Here is a 22,877-nt window from a genome sequence, read left to right as displayed (position 1 = left end):
AGCAGTAGACATTTATCTCTAGGACTCCACCCAGGCCCTGAGCACCTGGCTGTGTGTCCCTGTGATGCAGTGAGGTCAAACCATCCCTGTAGGCTCGTTCCGGATGAGGAGACCGAGAGAAGGCATTTATGTGCCTTCACCCCTAGGTAGCCCCATACCAGCTACACAAGAGCATCCGTCTTCATTGAGGTTACTGAGTGATAAGAAGGAAACAAGCTGCTCCCTTTCTACAGAGAAGCTGCAGATCAAAAGGATGAGCCCTAGTGACTTCTGTGGCACAGCTCCTCTGAGTGAAGAGAGAGGGGAAGGACAGACGTGGCAGGGCTCGCGCGACACCCAGGACCCCGTAACTGTCGCACCTGGAGTGAGAGGATCTGGCTGGGTGGCTCTTGCTGTGTTGACGCAGCTGGCCGGACGGAGGACCCCTTCCTCCCAGGCCCTGCACACTCAGCTTTCCCAGAGAGGAAAAGATTGGGGGCTTCTGGTCGGTGATCTTGGAACCCAGAGACAAGGTCTCCCAAGGCGTTTTGTAGGAGAGAACGAGGCATGGCTGCTGTTTCCCCAAGGAGACAAGTACCCTTGATTCCTGGAACCCAGATTTGGGAGCAGTGTCCTGCTCACAACCACGGCACTGCTGATTTTGATCGGAGGTTCTTAGTAACACCCCCTCCCTCCGCATTTGTGACAACCAAAACGTCCTTTGGTGCCCAGACATCAGTAAATGTTTCCCGGTGGCAAAATCACCCAGGCAGAGTACTTCTGGTCTAGAAGGAGACAGACCTGAAAACAATCGTGCATCATTTCATTCAGCAGTCACTCACTGAGCTCCTATTCAGTGCTATGCACTGGGGACCAAGGAACAGACCACCAGAAAGAGGATGCATCCCGTCCCTCCTCCACATCATGGAGGGACCAGCTGGAACATCAGGTCTGCTCTGTGCTGTCATCTGCGGTGGATTCTGCCTCTCTCCCTGCCTGTCCTGATGGGTTGGCATCAAGGCCCTACTCAGTGTGTGGCTTCGTATTTCAGCTTTGCCTCCAAACTACCTGTGTTTCTTGAAACGATCTCTGCTCCGCTCTCTAAAGCCCTCTGGCAGCCCCGTCCCACTCTTGACACCTGTATATAGTCTCAGGAACCCAGCCCAGATCCTGCAGAGGCCCAGCATCTGGGCTCTGCTGATTATAAATTGGGAAATGAGACAAAGTTGCCCAATGAGCAGCAGCGCAGAGTTGTGTACGGCTGTAGGGAAGGATGGTTCGGAGTTTTAGCAGGGCTGGAACCCAGGACTCCAGGGGCTGGGGGTGGGCCAGGTGTGAGATGACCCCCTATGGAGGCCAGATTATAAAGGCCCAAGGATCAGGTGGGGTGGAGAGGAGAGGAGGTAACAGAGAGCACAGCAAGACAAACTAATCTCAAACCAGAAAACTCTTCCTACAAGCCCGAGGGTGAGGTGGGTGTGACACTGGGAAAGCCTGGTTGGCTTCAGGTGGCGAAACTGTGCACTTCCCTCCGCACACGGTGTGGATGATCAATATTATTAACAAGCATAAGACACTTCAAACTGAACAAGTTTCCTCCCCCAAATTATACACTTTGCAACTGCTTTATCTTTCTTTGCAAATTGAGACAGCCCTGAATAATCCAGAATGGGGGTTGTAGTGGCAGAGCACAAACCACAGGGTAAGAAGGCTGCACTGATGGTGTAACAGACATCTGATACTTCCCCAATAAGCGTGGAGCACAGAGGTCAATCAGTCGTGGACTACCTGTGAATTCCAATCCCGTGGAAGAGCTGAATGCACATGTAATAGCCAACTGGCAGTGAGCACCTTGGACGTGTCGGGCACTCAGCTGCATGCTGGATATACAAATACCCTCCTGAAGGCCCCAAGGCAGCAATAAGGTCACAGCCTAAATAGTTCCAATTCAAAATCAATGCTGATCAATAATGGAGATTCAAAGAGCAAAGGGAGTACGGAGAAGGGAGAGATTAATTTCAAGTAGATTGATTACTCAAAATCTCATCCCTTAGTTTTCTATGTGATTTGATCCCCCGTATCCTGACCATCTGAAGTGGCATCATGCAAACCAAACTCTTTCGTGTAAATTCCACTTTGGATCCTATGTGCACTGGATATTGAATTTTTTTTTTTTAAATGAGCATAGTGAGTGATGAAGTCTCCAAGAAATGAGATGTGAAACAGCACTGAAGATAGGGAAAATAGAGCAGTTTAGCTAGCTACCTTTGAATAAGAGAGACTGTAAGAGATTTTATATCTTTTAATTGTAAGATATAAAAATAAATTGTGTTTGTTTTTCATCTATTAGATAAAAAGATTATAGAATCTACTTTAAGCAGAAATTTCCAAATGACATAGCAACTGGCAGTTCAATCAAGATTACAGAGATTATTTCTAAGGAGTAGATATTATAGCATCATTGTGCTTTTTACGAAATAATTACAAGTCTTTGTTTCAGTGTTACGTTTATGCATAGAATTTTGCTGCACCAGTTTCTAGCCAGACGTGGAAATCACCTCCCTCGAGACGAGCAGAAGATGATTTAAGTACAACAGGAGGGAGGGACTTTGTAGGTTGGACATTGGCTCTTAATCAGAGACCTACCTGGGACCATAATTACAACTAACTGTTCAGTGACCAACACATAAGGCTATTGGGATTTTTATTTTTAAACAGTGAAATGCACAAGTATAGTAAATTTTGTGTTGGGACGGGGGGAAGGAAGGAAAGGAAACCTCCTCTCCTCCAGAGTGAAAAACCAAAGGTAATCTTGTGATATGTTTCACTTGCTCGGGAATAGTTGCTAAAAAGCGGAAACCCAACCCCAAAGGCTTGAAGGACACTGTTACTCATTGAAAAAGAGACGTGTTCACACCTCAGTTCACTTAAAAGTATATGTGGAGCCTCATCCTACCTGCAGACACCGTGGTAACTGCACTCTCCCCTCTGTATCATTGCGAGGGGTGGTGTTTATGTGTGCGTCCTAATTACTTCCTCTTCCCTGCTGGGACCTTAACTTATAATATTAGTCTTTCTCATTTCTCAGTATCTTACACATTTTAATATGTAGTATCTTGCATATTTTAATATAGTAGGCAGTTAATAAATTGGTTTAATTGTGGAGGAGACTAGACTAGAACAAGCCAGAATAAGAAAATGCTCAAATTCATATTGAAAACATGTAATGTTGACAAAGTTGTTAATTCCTGGTCTTTCCCATCGGTTGCCCCTGCCCATTCATTGACTACCAGTGAAACTAGGGCTGATCATGAGGATATTTATTTGTGAATCAGGAGGCAGTCTGCCCCCATCGTGAAGCCACTCAAAGGAGGAAAGACTGAGCATTCGTGGATAAGGGGAAAGGCTAGAGGATATTCGAGACTAAGGTGCACATGAGCTACCCCTACAGTTCTTTCAAGTCCAAATTCCATTCTTCTGTCTTTGGAAACGTGACCTCATCAAAGCACGAAGAGGCAGGATTTAAGACTGACAATCATACGTTGCACCCAGTGTTCTTCAGACCAAAGAGGTCTGATTGGAATTTTTTTTTTTTTTTGAGTGCTATAATGATTGGAATTTTTGACAAACCTAGTACGCTAACAGTGTCAGAGCTCGACCTGGTGAAAATCATTTCAAGGAGGAATGGTCTAAAAATGCTCTTTTACAAAGACCATCCTTCTAATAATAATACCAGTGTGCCTCTCACCACTTTTTCTTTTGCAGAAAGATTTCTTTCCTCCCTCCTAGAGATGCTGTCAGAACGAGGGTTGGCCACCCCAAGGCAGAATCTATAACACTTTCCATAAAAATGCTGCCAGTATTTGCTCAGTTATGTTATCTAAGGAACTGAGGAGTTTTGTTTATATTTTAAGATCAGCAAATGCCAAAAATACTAATGTGAATTGAATAACCTTTCCCAGTGTTACATTAAAACACTGATAGATCGTCTTTAAACATGTCTGCAGAACTTTTTAGATATTAAAGAAAACTTTTATGTTCAGTAGCATTTTAGCATTGAGCCTATTTTATTTTGATTTAATTCCTAAAAAGCATAGTCCATATTGTACACCAAGCCTGAAGCCTTTGCTTTCCCGTCCTTCAAAGACCTGGGTTTGTTCTAGCTTCTCCACTTACTACCTGTGTAGCCTTGGACAACCTCTCTGAGCCTCAGTTTTCTTATCTGTAAAACAGAATGAAGTATAACAGGGAGAGATGTTGGAAAAATGAAATGAGAACACTTGTGTCAATTACAACATGGGTTTGAAGATTCATTCTGTTCAGCTACTCCTGTGTGCTCTAAGGCCACAGGTTCTTGGAATCTGCCCCATGGCTGGCCCCAGCAGTCACTGAAGAACACTACCCTCCCCAACCAAACCCTCCCCCTAGAAGTAGAGTTAGAGCTACTTTAGTTTAGGTCTTCAGTGTGAGCATTACCAAGTATGCAAATTACCGGACTCCACCAGTGATGTCAAAGTGAGGCCCAGCTATCTCCATGAACATGCCCTCCAGGTGATTCTGATAATAGCCATAGCTTGAGAACCATTGCCCTACCAAGATCATTCTCTCTTTCCATCACCCTTCCCCACAGTTTCTAAATTTTTTCAGCCCCTTTGTACCTTCCATTAACTCATCTCCTCCAGCATCCCTCTAATAGCCTGTGCTGTCTCTCATTCAGTTACTGCAGAAGTTCTCTGCTGGAACTGAATCCTTAGTCACGGTTGGAGAAGAAGACAAGAACACCCTCTCAGGTGGTGGAATAACTAAAAGCACCCAAAAGATTCACCTTTGACTAGATTGTCTCATGTCTTTTGTACCTTCTGGAAGCTCTCTCTGTCTCCCAGCTGTGCATTTCATTACAAGGGGCCCCTTCTGTTGGCTTTAGCTCAACCTGTGCCATTGTAGGAAGGAGTTTGGGCAACTCCTACCCATAAAAGGTGCCATAGGCATCCTGATGACTAAATTTTCACAGAAATCTCTGTGTTCTTAGAATAAATTTCTAGAAGTTTACCTCTGGCAGGGCCAAGGTAGGTATCTTTTTGAGGCAGGTGAAATTATATCTCTAAAATACTTCATTCAGTAAGTTGAAAGCTTTGTGTTTGAGAAGTATTTCAAACTTCTCAAAGAAGAAGAATCCTTTGAATCAAAGAGCTTCTGATTCCCTGGTCGACTGTAAATGAAGCAGACCTTGAAGACTTGGCCAAAGTCTCCCTTCTTAGCGGTCACAGGACTCTCACGGATCACGTGTTTGGAATTCTGCATTCTCCATTTAGAGAGTTTCCTTGCAGATATCTGTGACTCACCTAATTCTAGGATGCTTTTGTGGAGGCCATCCTCCCTGATTAAATTATATTCTTGGTAAACCTGAAAAGGCAAGGAAAGTGTTTTGATTAAAACTATGAGAGGAGGTGACCACCGTGAAGGGCGCTGACACATCCTTTTGCTTTGCAGGAATGTTAGTTCAGCCGGAGAGGAGGCCCGCAGGAGGATGCGGGAATGTGATGGGCTCACGGATGCCCTGCTCTACGTGATTCAGTCTGCGCTGGGGAGCAGCGAGATCGATAGCAAGGTTTGTTGAATTTGCATAGGTGAAGCATCTTAGAGAAGAAGGTTGCCCAGGGGACCAAACAGTGGCTAACAAGGATGGAGAGTAAATGCGATGTTTAATACTTTCGCTCTGAGATCTATATCGACTTTTAATCCTAGCCTAGAACTAGACACTTAATTCTTGATTAGTAGTGAATAAAAATTTAGATTAAGTTATTGTAACTACAGGTGTTCCAGATGAGTGTATAGACTCTCACATACCAGGTTGCCCACGATCTTCTAGCTTTATTTTCTAAAATCCATTGGCAAAAGAAAAAGAAATATTAAAACTACCTGAGAGTCAAATAATCCTATATTCTTACAAGATAGCTTTTGAACAACTTAATTTTGTCCAATGCCATGTAAGGAATGCCTGATGAAGTGTAAATAAATGCTGTCAAAATGCTACATAAACGAGCCTGTCAAGACATTGATCATTGGTGTCCATTCAGTGCTTTAGTTCGCAAACCAAAATAGAATTGGGTGGGCTTCACCGGTGTTTGAGCTATTTTGTTTTGTCTTCACTTGTCTTTTGATTAGTTTTGGTTCGTTTTCAATAAGAAATTTGTAATTTCATAATATCCTGGTATCAACACAGACTTTACTGATGCTTTCAAGTAATACATGTGATGAATGTGATACCTTAATAAGACCTTCTCCAGAGCCACTCTGTTGACATTTGGGTCCAGTTCTTTGCTGTGGGCTGCCCTGTGCACTGTAGGATGTTGAGTAACATCCCTGGTCTCCACCCACTAGATGCCAGTACCATCCTTCCCGCAGCCCAGTTGTGACAAACAAAAATGTCTCCAGATATTGCCAGATATACCACGGGGAGCCAAAAATTGGCCCTGGTTCTGAACCAGAGCCTCAATCCCATGGTTTTTAATACCAGCTCTTCATCGGAATTGCCTTTGGAACATTTAATAAATGCATGTGCCTAGACCCCATCACAGCCCCCTGAGTGAATCTGAGTGTCCAACTCTCGTCTCCGATTTCTATTCCTCTGAAAGTTCATCAGGTGATTCGATGTGCATCTTGGATTGAGAACCGCCTTAGTAGATACAGCTTTAAAATGGACACTAGTCGGGAATACAATATAATGTAACTTAGTTGTCAGGTCAGATAAAGAAAAAATAAGAGTGATTTTATCCATTTAGTTACTCATTGGCATGGGGATGATTTGGCATGGCACTTCTCAACCTTGACTACACATTAGAGTGACTGAAAAATTTAGAAAATTACTAAAAAAACTAGAAAACTAAATTACTAGAAAAGCTAGAAAATTACTGATGCCTGAGCCCTACTCCCTAAAGTTTAGGACCCATGATATTTTCTGGGACTCTGACCCTTTGAGTACCAGCTGACTCCAGTCATGACACTGTCTGTCATCTTATCACTGCCACTCAGTTACATTTGCATCCATTCATTTACCGTGTACGACATCAATTTCAAAAGTGAAATATGATAGAAAAGATTTAATCAACCTCTCTTGTAAATGCCCTTAACAGCCATTTTAGACCTTTTAATATCATTGACAGGAAAATTAAGTCCCTAAAGAAGCAACCAGTCAAGATGTCTTGAGTATTTACAGATACCCGTTAACACAATAGAGGAATTTTGAAAAGAGCTACTGAAGGTAATTCATAATTCACAGAAGCTGCAATGCCAAGGATCTTAATATTCAAAGTGGTAAAGACTAAGGCAGGGGATGCTAAGCCTTATGGATACCAAGCAAGCTTTAATACTGTCTGGGCCTTGCAGTTGAGAATAAAATAAGAGTCAACAGCCTCTGGTCTTGGCCCAGTGCCCACCACTGGGTGGGTAAGGCAGCCTTCAGGAGCATTCTCCAAAATCAGAGTGCTCTGAGGCACGCACATGTTTCTTCTGATGTGTCAGAGGACCAGACTCCTCAAACTCTCGGGAGACCTTGGAGATTCTCCTTGTTAACGTCCACATTTCCCCCCAAAGAGGAAACTGAAAAACTGAGGACCATTTAGGGCTGGAGTCGGAAAACTCAGATATTCCTTGAAATAATGGCATTTGCAGCAACATGGATAGACCTAGAGATGATCATACTAAGTGAAGTTAGACAAAGACAAATATCTGATACCGTTTATATGCAGACTCTAAAAAATATGACACAAATGAACTTATTTACAAAACAGAAACAGACTTACAGACTTAGAAAACAAACTTATGGTCACCAAAGGGGAAAGGTGGGAGGGAGAGGGGATAAATTGGGAGTTTGGGATTGATGTACACACCACTATATTTAAAATAGAAAATCAGCAAGGACCTACTGTACAGCACAAGGAACTCTGCTCAATATTCTGTAATAAAGTAAATGGGAAAAGAATTGGAGAAAGAATAGATACATGTATATGTATAACTGAATCGCTTTGCTGTACACCTGAAACTGAGACAACATTGTTAATCAACTATACTCCAATAGAAAATAAAAATTAAAAGAAGAGGAAACAGAAGACTCAGATATTCCTGATTAAGCCGCAAGAACACTAAGCTTGGCCCCAGGAGCGTGCTGGAAAATGTGCCATCTCTTCCTCCTGATGACCAAGGACAGGACCCGGGTGACCTCAGCTTGGAGACAAGGAGGGTCCTTATAGCTGTTGAAAGAATCAAATGTGATAAACTACTCAGCAGTGCTTTGCTGGCCAGAATGTGCCATTGAGTTTTAACGTAATTATTGTCCCATCACTTTCCACTCAGCCCTCTGCTTGGCCACTTCTGAGCTTTCTCAGTGACAAGTTAGAGGAGGGAAAAATGTGTGCACGCTGTCTTTGAGGCCAGCGAAGTTAATGAGTGAAAGAGCCTGGATTCCACGCACGCTCTCAGCTCAGCTCCTGTAACTGGAACAGTTTGTTGAAAGGGTAACATATGGTGGAGCGTTCTACAGACACCTTCCAAATTAGCCCTTTCTAATAGAAAATAAGGAGTCAAAATGACCCTGGTGACCAAGAGGAACTACTGAAATCTCTGTTGACAGCAATGGATATGGAAACCAAAACCACCAGCTGCCACCCACCTTCTGCTGGTGTCCCCAAGGAGGGCGGTGGCTGTCTTCTTTTATTTTCTTTTTTTCCTGCCCCTGCAGAGAAAAGCTCTTGACTTGGTAACCCTCCCAAACCAAGCTTAAGGAGAGATAAGTTCAACCCCTGGGGCCACCCCCATCCTTCCCTCTCTACCACTTCCTCCGTCTCCCTTCCCCCCTCCCCCTCCCCATTCTCTCTCTCCTTTCTCTCCCCGCCATCCAGCTTCTCTCAAAGTCATCCCTCAGCCACAGGTAGATTATAAAACATTTCTTAAAACAGCGGATTTACTCCGCAGTAGTCATTTGTTAAACAGAGGCGTGGATGTGCCCCCAGGGAAGATGAACAGCAGGATGAGAAAGAAGTTTATTCTCCCAAGTCTTTGACGTAAGAAAAATCAGTTTGAGCTGATTTAAAAATCGTTCTGACTTTTGCCATAACGTATTCTTTTCAGGGAGAGACTATTCTCCCTTTCATGCATTGTCCTGTGTTTACCTGCTTTCATGCCGGTTCCTTTTTCGATGCTGAGAGGATGCTTGAAATAGAAAATCAAGTTTGACTCAAAGCTTGTGGGATTAGCAGCCCATGAAACCTTGAGAAGCTGACAAGAAAGGTTTGGAATGGCAAAGGTCCAGAAATATACCCTGAAAACTGGTTTTCCTGCCCCCAGTAGTCATGTCAAACATATACAGTGCCTTTTGCCAGATTCCAGTCAAAGGTGGGAACAGTGCAGGATCTGGATGGACCCTGGCAGCCCTCACCGCCCTTCCAGTCCCAACCTAGGACTAGAAAAAGTGGTGCAATCTGGTATAAGTTACTGAAAGCTCCAGACCTCATCTGTAAAATGGAACGATCTTCCCTGCCTTGAATGGTGGCTTTCACACAGTTGGTGCCTGAAAAATGATAGCCAAGTTGGCATGCTTCTAAAAAGACAACTTACCTCTTCTTTTTCAGATTTTGTACGCCTGAAACTGACATGACATTGTAAATCAACTATACTTCAATAAAAAAATGTAAATTTAAACTTAAAAAATAAAACTTAGTTCAACTTTTTTTCCATCATTATTTTGTCCTTTGTAAAAATTTGGTATTTTTTTTCCTCTTCCCTCGGTTCCTCAAATCCAGGACAAAGGTCAAAAGGTTGATGCACTGGTCTGAATGTTTGGTTCCCCCAAAATTCGTATGTTGAGACCTAATCTCCAATTTGACAGTGGGGACTTTGGGAGGAAATAGAAGCACAGAGAGATTTCACACTTTGGCCAAGATCACACAGCTCATTAAATGGCAGAGCCAGGACTACATCATGGACCCATTAGATCTAGGTCACAAGCTCTGGACCTCCCAGCAGTACCATCTCCACCATTGTTAATGATATAAATCCTTGTATAGCACTTGCTGTGTGCCAGGAACTCTTCTCAGTACCTACGTACCGGGTTAGTTTCCTGTTGCTGCTATAACAAATAGCCACAAACATGGCAGCTTAAAAACACAAACTTATTATCTTACCATATTAGAGATCAGGAGTCCAAAATGGGTCTTTTTGGGCTAAAATCGTGTCGACAGGGCTGCATTCCTTCTGGAGGCTCGAGGGACATCTGTTTCCTTGTCTTTACAGCTTCTCGAGGCTGCCCACACTCCTTGTCTCATGGCCCCGTCCTGCATCTCTAAAGCCAGCAATAGCAGGTCACGTTTTTCTCACGTGGTTTCACTCTAACTCTTCTGCCTCCCTCTTTTGCTTATAGGGCCCTCAGGATTCCATGCCCCACCCCCCAGATAATCCAGGGTAATCTCCCCAACTGATTAGCAACCTTAATTCCCTCCACCACATAACCTAACATATTCACAGCTTTCAGAGACTAAGATGTCGACATCTTTGGGGCAGAGAGCTTTATTCTGCCTATCACATGTAAATACTCTAATTCCCCTATTCCACACAGCAGCCTAAAACGTGGCCACTATTATGGCCGTCTTACAGAGGAGGATATGGTCACAGAGATATTGGGTGCACTGTCCGAGTCACACAGCCAGTGGTCAGAGACCTAGGGTTCTACAGGTATCCAGCTCTATGTGTGTCCTTAACCACTGTTTAACACCCCTGCCAGGAAAATGGGAGCACCAGACGTCTCGAAGAAAATCAGCATGGAAACATTGATGCCCCCAAGTGACCACAGAACCTGGCTTGCCTGGGACGACCCTGGTTTGCACCTCTTGCCCTGTTTCACTCCCAGAAAGTGCCCTGGTAGATAGTAAATGTTAGTGTTGCCCTCCCAGAGCTGAGCTGACAGAAATCCAGTTATCTGTGGCTCTTGGTGGTTCTGAGCCCTAGTCCTCATGCGGCCGTTGTCCGTAAGTGGACGCCATCTGGGACCTCTCGTGGTTGTGGGTTCTTCCTCACTCACAAGTGAATTTCAATCAATGACAGCTGCTCATAAAAGGACCTCTTGTTGATAAGTAGTATCTTTGGGGGGAGAAATGGTCTTAAGACTTTTCCAAGCTTCTCTAAATTCTTTCCACTGTGGCTGTCAAGGGAGCCTTTAGGGGCAGCGGCTACATGCATCAAAAGAAAAATGTGTGTGTGAAGATGGATTGCTTTTCTGGGTAGAGGAGTGCTGGTTAGTTTTTATTCACTCCTCCTCCTTTTTTTTTTTTTTTGGATTCTCCAGACCGTTGAAAACTGTGTGTGCATTTTAAGGAACCTTTCATACCGGCTGGCAGCAGAAACGTCTCAGGGACAGCACCTGGGCACAGATGAGCTGGACGGGTTGCTCTGCGGTGAGGCCAATGGCAAAGATGCAGAGAGCTCCGGGTGCTGGGGCAAGAAGAAGAAGAAAAAGAAATCTCAAGATCAGGTGATGTGGGGGACTCGCAGCTGCATGCAATCAGCCCCTGCCCTAATCACAACATGCATGTTTCGTCTGTGTCTGCAGGTGCAGGGCTCTGCGTTTCTAACACGCGGTCACATCACTAACGCGTCTGCACAGGCTTTCCGTGGGGATTTCACAGCTGAGACACTGGAGCATTACATGACTCCCCTCAGGTTCTGCAGCCACGCCAAGATAGGAAATTTCAAGAAGGGAAAGAGCCGCTTGAGTCCAGGGCAAGCTCTAAGGTTCCAGCTCACACAGTCGAGTCAGATGCAGGCGCTGATTCTTCTGTGGCGATGCACACATTTACTGCGGTCCTTGCGGGGGCCAGGCGGGTGCCTTGCAGGTGGTACAGTTGCACAGGATAGGTGTGGTCTAAGAAGGGAAGCTGAGGAGAGAGGCGCAGAAATCCAACATGTATTGTATAGGTCATTTGGGAACTTTTGGATATGTAATCTTGCACTTACTGTTGGAAAACGGAGTAATTCACAGCCCTCCCAACAGAATGACATTAGAAGCTTGGCCTTGGGGGACAATTCCGATTACTCCAGATAGCTGTCCAGCTGGAGAGGCCTCTTCAAAATGGAACGGCCTTTCCTCCAGCAGCTGTCGGTTGCCCTGCAGTGAAGTGAAGGCCCACAGGCTGGGATTCTCAGCCTTGGCAAAAACACAACAGCCTCCAGCCCTGCCCCTCGGGAGCCTCTGGGAGGTAGAACCCCTCCCCCACCAGGCCCCCAGGTAAGGGAGTAATGAGAAAAAGTGCCCGTCCTGCGGCTGCCAGAAACCCCTGCCACTGAGATCTTCCCGTCTCCTCCGGACACTGTGGTCATGTTCCCAGCCTTCCCCTGACACTGTGGTTATACCTCCAGCCTTGCCCTGGACGCTATGGTCGTATCTCCAGCTGCTGAGGGTCCCATAAACCCAAGATCTGACTGTCCTCAGGAGTGGATGGCTGAGAAAGTGGGACAGAATCCCCAACATGCTCTCTTGCCAGGGTTTTAATTCAAAATAAATTTGCAAAAGTATCTGTTTAGATCACAGCACACTATTTTCTAAACTATTTTTGGAATAGTTTAACTCCGAGCGAGGGTTAAAGGAACTATTTTATTCATGGTAAGGATTAATGGGAATGTGTCCTTAAACATAATTCCTACATTTAACCTGAATGTGTCAGTGTTAGAATTTTTGTACGTTACAGTTCTCAAGCTGTTTGTAGCCCCTGAGGCTCGAGGTCTTTCTACAGCTTCTGGATCTGCGTGTTCCAGCTTAAACATGCCTATAATTTAGGAGATACAGGCTCGTTGCCTCTTTGACAGTGACCTTCCACTCAGAAATAAATCCCCAGCCCTGCTTTTTCTCCTGTCCTGGATCATTACTCTGTGTCTTCCATCTCCCCCTGAATTGGAGGAGCCTTCTGGGAGGATTGGGCCGTGGTTCTTAATTCTGCCTCTTAGAACCCTCCTACCAGGGGGGATGCGGTGGTTAGCCAGCACCTGCCATGTGCCAAGTATTATACTAAGTGATGTCACACACTTCAGTTATCCTACCTGGTACTTAAGGGCACCAAACTATTATGGGTTCTGAATATTTTTCAATATCAAATAAGTTAAAGATGGCCTAACAAAGGTACATGGGTTCTTCTCATGGTTTCCTTTTGTGGTATCGTATACCGTGGGGCCCAGTGCCTACACTGCTTTACCCTGGAAAGCAAGCTCAGTAAAGTTGAAAGGAAGAAAAGCCTATGGGCAAGAATATAGTGCTTTACAGTCTGCCCTGTGATCAAAATCACCTGAATCTCACTTACAACCTAACGATTCAGAACCTGTGGGATGGGCCCAGGCAACTTTGGAAATCAGATTTGTGGAAGTCCATTCATATGACATTAACCTTGGCAGGCAGAATGAAAGAAAGAGAGAGGGAGGGAGGGAGGGAGGGAGAGAGGGAGGAAGGGAGGAAGAAAGAAAAGAAAAAAACTTTAAACTGAGGTTAAATTCACTCTGATTTCATGGTTTTCTCTTCAGTCTATGGCTTAGATTTTGAAGCACACCCTACTGATGGCTTCTGTGCCTGGCCCTGGTGTCTCCTTTAAGTAAGATTCTGCCCCGACACTGAACCCTTTCCCCAACTCTGCCAAGGTGTGCTCACGTGGCTTGAGGTCTTTCAAACGACATGTGAGATTAGGAGTTGATTGGGTCCAGAGAAGCCAGGGGTCAGAAGAGAACATTCATGGACATCACCCCAAGATAGAAAGCCCTTCTTCCAAGGTGTTAGCTGCTTCTATGAAACCTCATGGTGAGCGATGTTCCACCTCAGAACGCTGTACTTCAAACCATAATTTATGACGTCAGTGAGCTCTCTTTTAAGTTCAGTCAGCTAAAATGATAAGTAGAATCTTATGATTTTTGCCTGAAACCTAAATGAAAATGTGTACCGTCTGTTCCATTTTTCTTCATACAATATTCTTTTAAGGGAGAAAAAAAAGAATTTCTTTAAGAATGTTTTGCTGAAACCACCGTAAGTTAAAATACAATGGAACTTTGTTGTTTATAAAGAAGCTTCAAAGTTATTTCAACCAAATGATAGTTTTTAAAAATGTTTTCAAACTGTTCTCCTACATAATACAAAAATATTTTGAAGTGCCAGGAAATTCAGTATCAAGCTTAATGAGGATGTAAACAGATGGAGTTCTAGGTTTGCAGCTATAAAAATGGTCAGATATAATACATCCCCTGGAATCTCTACTGCTCATAAAGTCAGTCTTTTTAAAGAATAGGTAGTGATTATAGAAAGTGTATAATGCAAAGTGAAATGAAGAAAGAGGTATATAGATATAGATACAATGCAGATACAACCTGACCAGTTTAGTAAAATATGTGTCATACGCAAATACAAAATGTATGCATGTACAAAAAATATGTTTTTTTAGAAAAAGTGCAGTACATCAAAGATGATAGAAGATAGTGACTGATTCTTCTTATATGTATTTGTAAATTTTCTACAACGGGCATTACAATTGTAATCTTTTCAAATATTATTTTAAAATAATATTCAAAAAGGAACTAACTGACCAAGTCAGTGTTTGTTTATGCAAATGTATATGTTTTTTTCTCTTAAATTTGAGTTGCCTCAGAGAAAGGAATAAGATAAAATGAAAAGTTATCTAATCCATGGCAGATCTTTCCCAGGACAGAGGAGCCAGAGATTTTACCAGGAAGCAAAAGTGATGAAAATCATAATATTGGTTTAGTGATTGACTCTGTCACTTGCTGAATTCCAGAAATTTATGTTGACTTTCACCTTGGGCATTGGTATTCTGTACCTTTGGAAAATACTATACTTTGCAGATCAGATTTAGTTATAATAAAAATCTTGGAAACTTTTTTCTTTTAGATCCTTGATAGGGATAATTCAAGAAAATATATGATACAGAACCATCAGATGTAAGCCCCTGTGTGTGGCTGTATTGGACACTTCCATGCATCGTATTCTGGTCCAAAAGGACCTTGCAAATTCATTAATTTCTGACTTTGTGCTCAGTGCCTATTGCTGAATTCTGAGAAATGACTGGTTTCTCTAGTAGCTCTTTTCAATTAGACCCTCCGCCAAAGCAGTCTACATGTCATGTGCCAAGAGGCATATCTCACCCGGCATGGTCCTCACCGCCGCTGGCAGGGCTTTGTGCCAGCAGCCTGGCAGAGCAGGGCAGGGGTGGCAATCCGAAGACTGAGGTCCAGGGAAATAGCAGTAGACAAAATTGATTTATCTGCTTTCCCACCCTTTGTAGAAATAAGCATTTTTGTTTGTTTTTCGATTTGGGATGTGGCCAAGGTTCCTGCGATGGTGTCCGGGGTCAGTGGTGCTCAAACATGGATTAGAGGTAACAGGGTGCCGCTGGCTGATGGCGCGAGCAGACCTGGGCCTTCAAGACCTACTCCGTGTGAACTTGACTGTGTACAGAGAAACCCGCAGAGAAAAACAGAAGTAAAACAAGCAAGATCCCCTAGAGTTCAAAAATCTCTCTTCTGCTTGAATCACCTCTGAATTTTTTAGTTCACAGGGATATTTATATATCCACATGGGTGAGGATGTAAACCTATCAGAATTCAAAGATGATTCTGATCCAGCATTTTTATATGATCAACTTTCTCTCTCTCCTGATAATCTTTGTTTAGTGAGCTGGGATCAATTTAAGAGAAGTATTATTACTCTTTCTCATCTCTTTTCTAGGTTGTTGATGCCAAATGCATAGATTGTGGGAAGTTTCACTTAAGATATCAGCATGATATCTTATCCACAAAAGCAATAGTATTGGGCTTCCGTGTAAAACCTTTAAGGCCCCTTAATTTCTTCCATGACTATAGACATGTCTTCGCAGAAGCTCAAGGCCTTTACCCTGCACACTTTCCCCGCCCATCCCAGCATCCCGCAGGCCAACTCCTCACTTCTGCTCACGCTGCTTCTCTGTCCAGCGTTCCCCTTCCCTTCTTCCACTCCTTGGAGAATTATCCTTCAAAACCAAGTAAATACATCACTCCACCCTTTCAAGAGTTCTCCCAAGTAAAAAGTGAATCCTTCTCTAATCTGCATCTGCATGGTCTTATTTATAAATTTATTTATTTATTTATTTTTGGCTTTGTTGGGTCTTCGTTTCTGTGCAAGGGCTTTCTCTAGTTGCGGCGAGCGGGGGCCACTCTTCATCGCAGTGCACGAGCCTCTCACTATCGTGGCCTCTCTTGTTGCAGAGCACAGGCTCCAGACGCGCAGACTTAGTAGTTGTGGCTCACGGGCCCAGTTGCTCCATGGCGTGTGGGATCCTCCCAGACCAGGGCTCGAACTCATGTCCCCTGCATTGGCAGGCAGACTCTCGACCACTGCGCCACCAGGGAAGCCCTGCATGGTCTTATTTAAACTTCTCCTCCAGTGCTCATCACATTATCAGTCACATACAGCAGTTGATCTCCTAGAGGGAGAATTTTCTGAGGGGCAAGACTGTGTGGGTCTTCTTTCCGTCTTTGACATCTAGCCCAAGGCCCAGCACCAGCTGTGCTGAATGGCAGTCCAGCTGTGGTCCACTAGGGCCTCTAGCTCTTGCTGTGGGGTTGTTGCCAGTCGGTGGTCCCAGCCTCATCCATTGTCTTCTTGGGACACTTGGCCTCCCAGGGCTGCTGTGAGCCAGGAGCATGGCATAGCCCTTCTCTTTCCATTTGTGGTTCAGGCTGTTCCTCAGCTTCTCGTGGCAGTGCTGCATTTTATTACCTTCTGACTCTGTGATCACCAGCAAACCTAATGAACATTCTAGATCATGATAATCATCTGAGAACTTGCAGTTCATGTCAACAAGTGTAGATGCATGTATCTCAGAGTACCCCTGGAGAAGCAGTACTTTGATCACACCAGACTAAAAGATGCTTAGTTCTGAAGATGTCAGTGTGTGACATACATAAATGGGATTAGATGCCATGAAATCCCATCCCCTGAAAAGTTTCCTTGGAGTTTCAGGACTTTGTATTGGGGGCCGCCTCAAGAGACTCACACATAGCCCACTGTGTCCCATGGATGCTGTTGGCCCAGAAGTGGGACTCTGAGAATAAATAGCAATCAATGTCCCAAAGCACAAAAATGAATTTTATTGCTAGTTTAAATCAGTACATTGCAGATTTGAATTTTAAACTTACTTAAATTTTAAATAAGTTTCTCCTTGAGACAAAATATGTATTAATTATAAGTAAAAATATTATATCTATAAAAATACTTTAAATAACTTCAAAATTTTTATAGATATTTATATTAATAAATACATGCACACGTAATATGTAAATAATATACGAGTAAAATAGCAATAAGCTACAAGAAGAAAATAATGCACACCCCCCCATCATCTTCCCTTCTAGTGTGAGCCACAATAAAAATGTATACCTGGGCCTCTAATCCTTTCTGATCTCTTTCTCTCTGTATTTATGCATAGCTTTGTTTAACCTTTCAAAATACAATTATACGATATTGGTTGGAGTGTGAGTTAAGACACATCCTACCACATCAGACAGCCAAGTTCATAGTGACTTAGAGAAGACAAGTGTATTTCCCGCTAATGTTAAAAGTCGGCACTGCTGGCGGCTCTGGTCTGCAGAATCTCCGGAGGCTCCTTAGATCTGCCATGCTCGCCTCTTTAGGATGCTGCCCTCCTCCTCATGGTCCACAGATGGCTCTGTATCCAGAGTCCAGGAGCAGAAATGGAGCCAAGAAGACAGAGGGGAGTACCCTTTCCTCTAGAACTGCCCCCGCTGAACGTCACACACATCACTGTTGCCTACACCCTCTCCTTCTGGATGGGACACATTAGCACCTGAGTTGCAGGGGTGACTGGGATGTGTAGTATTTTTGTGGGGCAACCGTGACCCTAGGTGAACCTTGGGCATTCTCTTAACCAAAGGGAAAAGGGGTACAGTGGCATACTAAGGGGGTGCAGTAGGAGTTCTCTACCTCGGTAAGGAGGGATATTTTATCATTGAAATTGTTTAGAATTGTCTGCACGTGCTAATAAGAAAGACCAACTTTTATCCATTTTGCTCTTTGCAAATTCTCTGCAGACAGTGTAGCCCCCGATTACCTGCAGCCAGGTGACTGGCACACCACCGAAGGGAAGGACAGGTGTGGGTGCACAACCCACCCTGCCTTGCTCTGCAGGCTGTTGTAGACACTTTATCACTTGGCTCTGCATGACCTCTCTCCTTGCCAGTAAAGAGTCATCTACACCAGAATATGGAAGGGCTACCAAGAATTCCATTGTAGGGGTCTGCCGTGTTGCATGAACCAGTCCCCGATGATCAGAAAATTAGGTTGCTCCCAAATTTTAACTAACATAAACTGCAATAAACGTCCGTGTAGTTAAATCTCGCCTATACCCTTAATCACTTCTCAAGGATAAATTCTTAAAAGTAAAACATCTAGTTTTACTTTTACAAAGAATGCTTTTAAGGCTCTGGCTACATAGCCAAAATTTGTCTTAATCACTCTGGATGCCAGTGACAGACAGTGTGAGTACATTTTGATTTGCTTTATTATCACCTGATGGATCTGCCCCTTTGTGACATTCTTGATGCTTTGAAGTCCTCGTTTCCTAATATCACAGGTTGTTTTTCTTTCTTCCAGGCAGTTTCCGTTTCCTTATTAGTAACCATACTTTCTCATTTGTGGCTTAATACCAGTTCCTTTCTAACCATCTGCTGATTTCAGCTGCCGCTCAGCCCTCACAGCTGGTAGCAGTGTAGTCTTGCTCTGCCGTCACCTCACCATATGCCAGGAGCTTGGTAACTCAAGACATGCTATTTCATGTCCTCAAAGCAATAAATCGCCTGCGCCCACAAAGATCACGGCTGCACATTTCTGTGCGGTGACTGTCCTTTGCCACTCCCTGTGAATGAGTGAGATGCTTCTCCTTCTTCTGCACCTCTCATGTAAAATTTATCCCATCACCTAGAAATGCTGCTTTTCCACTTTTAGTGGGTTTACAGACTTAACGCTCAATTTTTGGTGTCTCATTTAGTTTGTGTCTACATTTTACCATTCAGTACTCCACGCCATCAGTCAATAGTCTGTGTCTTACAGACTAGACCTGGGTTTCTCAACCTTGGCACTGTTGACATTTGGAGCCGGGTAATTCCCTGCTGTAGGGCTGTCCTGGGCATTGTGGGATGTTTATCAGCATCCCTGGCTTCTACCCAGTAGACACCAATCAATAGCACAGCTTTCCCTAGTTGTGACAGCCAAAACTGTCTCCAGACATTGTCAATTGTCCCCTTGGGTGTTAAAATCACTCCAGTTGAAAACCACTGTATTAGATAGACTGTCTTTGAGGGATGTATCACCAAAGATATAAACAAACAAGACTACAGGACTACCTCAAGGAAGTTGGCGAGTCAGGGACAGAGTCCCTGGACAAAGCAGGTAGTGGGGTGGGTCATAGCCCAGGTTTCCCTAGATGTGGATGAGAAGTTAGGAGCAGAGAGAATTCTAGGTGAGCATTACTGGTGTTCCAGTTGGTTCCATCAGGATGACTTGGGGAAGCGGCAGGCGAGCCCGGTGATGTAGACCAGCCTTGATAACACTCCTCTGTGGTCACAACACAGTGGCCGCCTTGTGCCAATCTCTGGAGCTGGCAGCATTACCCGCCTCCCTCCCGCCTTCTCCTGAGGGGTGCGCGCCCACACAGGCACGGAGGTGAGTCAGCAAGGCTGTCCCTGAAGGTCTTTTGTTCTGAAGCCTTGTTTGGAAAACACCATAGCCGACCTCACCTTTAAGACAGGTTTCTAATCTCTCAAGTGCAAAATTCCCCGTATCTTTTGCAAGGAGAGCCTGGAGACACGTGTACCACATGAATACGAGTCACTGGCCATCACCTCTGTCCTCTCTTTCCGTAGGTCCAGCCTCCCTGTAGTCGACATCTTCTGAACAGCTCCCAGGGGAAGTCAGACGCCCGAGCTACCCTTTCCTTCCAAATTCCCAAGCGTCAACACAAAAATCCTTTCTCTTTTGGCTTTTGACAGTTGCTTGGAGTTTTTTTTTTTTTTAATAACCATTACTTCCATTCCCTTGCCCTCCTCCTTTTCCTCCTCCCCTCCCCCCATTAGCTGAAAGTGATGATGAAACACGGTCAGGGCAAAAATCAGTTAGTAACTGCTGTTCAAACCTAATCAAGCAAAAGTGGCCAACAGTGGATGGACTGCGTTTAGGTTGCAGCCTAATTTACCCAAACCCTGCATGAAGGAACATTCCCTGACAGTTTACCATTTTAGACATCTTCTCTTCCTACATTCTGTGATGTGTAACTTCAGCGGGGAGGCAAGAGTGGGATTTTAACATCAGACTGTTTTCCTGTCACTGCACATCCACTCCCTTTCCCTTGCAGTACCTCTGGCCCATTTGTGTCACTGAAATCCCTTTAAAAGAGAAATGAGCCTGCACACATGCTGACTGTCATTCTCTGTCATTGGTAGAGAAATTTAGGCACTAGAGATGCCTTCCGCTGGTGAAGAGGCCTTTTCTATTTGTGTTCCAAACATACAGCAGCGAAAGCTCTTTTCCGTACGTAGACTGGAATGGCTGTGACATATGCGACAGTAGGAGCTGTGTATTTTAGCAGCGCTCCTCCCAGAATGTAAATCCTTCTTCCATGTAGGTGAGAACGTCTTGTTAGCATGTCCGTGGTACCTAGCCCGGTGCCTTGGAAGTAGAAACTGGGGTAGTTGTAAGCTCCTTCAGAGGGAGGAGCTGAAATTCCCTCGTTAATTCTTCTCATTCAGTAGGGGCTTTTATGAATGTAATAATTAATCTCGTGAGCCACCATCCCCTAAAGAATCCATTTACACAGTCTCTTTGTAAAGTGTACACACATCTTTACTTTCTGGTTTTTGAACTTTCTGATTTTTTTTTTCTTTTACGGTACCTTGCAGCATGTGGGATCTTAGTTCCCCGACCAGGGATCGAACCCACACCCCCTGCATTGAAAGCACACAGTCCACTGGACCTCCAGGGAAGTCCCTGAACTTTCTGATTTTTATCCCTAAGTCAGTCCTCTCTTTTCGTATAAGGAGCAAACGGCTTCCATGATTCCATCCTCAAACCAGCTAAGAGAGAAATCTTTAAAATAGAATTTAAGCCCTAAGGAGAAGTAAAAGTATTAAAAGCCAGTCTAAAGAAAGGCTTTTTTTAAAAACCCACACGTTGAGCCCATTCCCACAGGTGTGTGATTTTCTTCCTAAGCAGGCATTCCTTACAGTCAATGGCCAGTGTGTATCTCCTTCCCTGACCGTGACCACATCAAAAACCACTGTGTCCAGATTTCAGCAGACCCTTGGCTTCTAACATGGGAGCATCTTATTCTCTTCCTTTTTAAAAATGTTTGAGCACTACCTTCTTGGAGAGAGAATACATATTTTCAATTCTAACAATTTTGGATAGTGAATGATATAAACTGTTCGCTCATTTGTTTTATTGATACTAGTTGCGCAGTCATGCATTTAAAGCCAGTCAAGCAAAGTACTGATACATAAAAAAGAATGAAATGATGCCATTTGCAGCAACATGGATGGACCTAGAGTTTGTCATACTGAGTGAAGTAAGTCAGAGAAAGACCAATATCATATGATATCGCTTATATGTGGAATCTTAAAAAAATGATACAAATGAACTTATTTACAAAACAGAAATAGACTCACAGACATAGAAAACAAACTTATGGTTACCAAAGGGGTAAGGAGGAGAGGGATTAGGAGTATGGGATTGACAGGTTCCAACTATCAATACTACAAGTAAAATAGATAAGCAATAAGGATTTACTATATAACACAGGGAACCATGTTCAATATCTTGTAATAACCTATAATGGAAAATAGTCTGATAAATATACATATATATATATAGCTGAAAAAATATATATATATATAACTGAAAAACAAAAGTGCTGATAATATGTTAGGGAATGTGGTGCTACTTGGGATGACAAGTCAGTCTATTGGTTTGTTCTGTGATCTACTGTCAGCATAATCCTGCCTTACTCACTCCTTCTTTGCTGCCAGCGTGTCCCCAAAAGAGATTCCAGGGCAGGACAGCCAGGATGTAGCTGGAGGGTCCTCGTAACACTGACACCAAACTTTCTTAGTGCTTACTGTGACTTCTGTCTTGCTCAGCTCGGGTTGCTGTAACAAATTGCCCTAGACCAGGTGGCTTACACAACAGACATTTCTTTCTCACGGTTCTGGAAGCTGGAGGTCCAAGGGGCCAGCAGATTCGGTGTCTATTTAGAGCCTCTTTCCTGATTCACAGATGGCCATCTTCTTGCTGTGTCCTTACATGGCAGAAAGAAAGCTCTGGCCCCTTCATCTATCAGGATACTAATCCCGTCATAGGGGCCCCACCGCTCATGACCTCATCTAAACCCAATTACCTCCCAAAGGCCTCACCTTTAAATACCATCACATTAAGGGTTAGGCTTTAACATATGAATTTGGGTGGGACACGAGCATTCAATCCAAAGGTTTTGTTTTTTGTTTTTTTATTTATTTTTGGATGTGTTGGGTCTTCGTTGCTGCATGTGGGCTCTCTCTAGTTGTGGCGAGCAGGTGCTACTCTTCATTGCGGTGCGTGGGCTTCTCATTGTGGTGGCTTCTCTTGTTGCGGAGCATGGGCTCTAGGTGTGTGGGCTTCAGTAGTTGTGGCTCGCGGGCTCTAGAGCACAGGCTCAGTAGTGGGGCGCATGAGCTTAGTTGCTCCGCGACATGTGGGATCTTCCCGGTCCAAGGCTCGAACCTGTGTCCCCTGCATTGGCAGGCGGATTCTTAACCACTGCGCCACCAGGGAAGTCCCA

General features: G+C 44.1%; 1 protein-coding gene across 4 annotated transcripts in view; it reads left to right on the top strand.

The window, feature by feature from the left end:
* Positions 1–22,877, top strand: part of CTNND2 (catenin delta 2) — a 930,783-nt gene that overhangs the window by 784,477 nt on the left and 123,429 nt on the right. For all 4 annotated transcript variants that reach the window (XM_036848145.1, XM_036848147.1, XM_036848146.1 and 1 more), the window contains 2 exons: positions 5,470–5,587; positions 11,315–11,500. In XM_036848145.1, coding sequence (XP_036704040.1) covers positions 5,470–5,587; positions 11,315–11,500 — 304 coding nt within the window. The remainder of the gene's footprint in view (positions 1–5,469; positions 5,588–11,314; positions 11,501–22,877) is intronic.

This window comes from Balaenoptera musculus, chromosome 3 (genome assembly GCF_009873245.2).
Source record: "Balaenoptera musculus isolate JJ_BM4_2016_0621 chromosome 3, mBalMus1.pri.v3, whole genome shotgun sequence".
NCBI classification, from domain to species: domain Eukaryota; kingdom Metazoa; phylum Chordata; class Mammalia; order Artiodactyla; family Balaenopteridae; genus Balaenoptera; species Balaenoptera musculus.
Note: the sequence above shows the minus strand (reverse complement) of the source record. Positions and strands in the feature narration are given on the sequence as shown.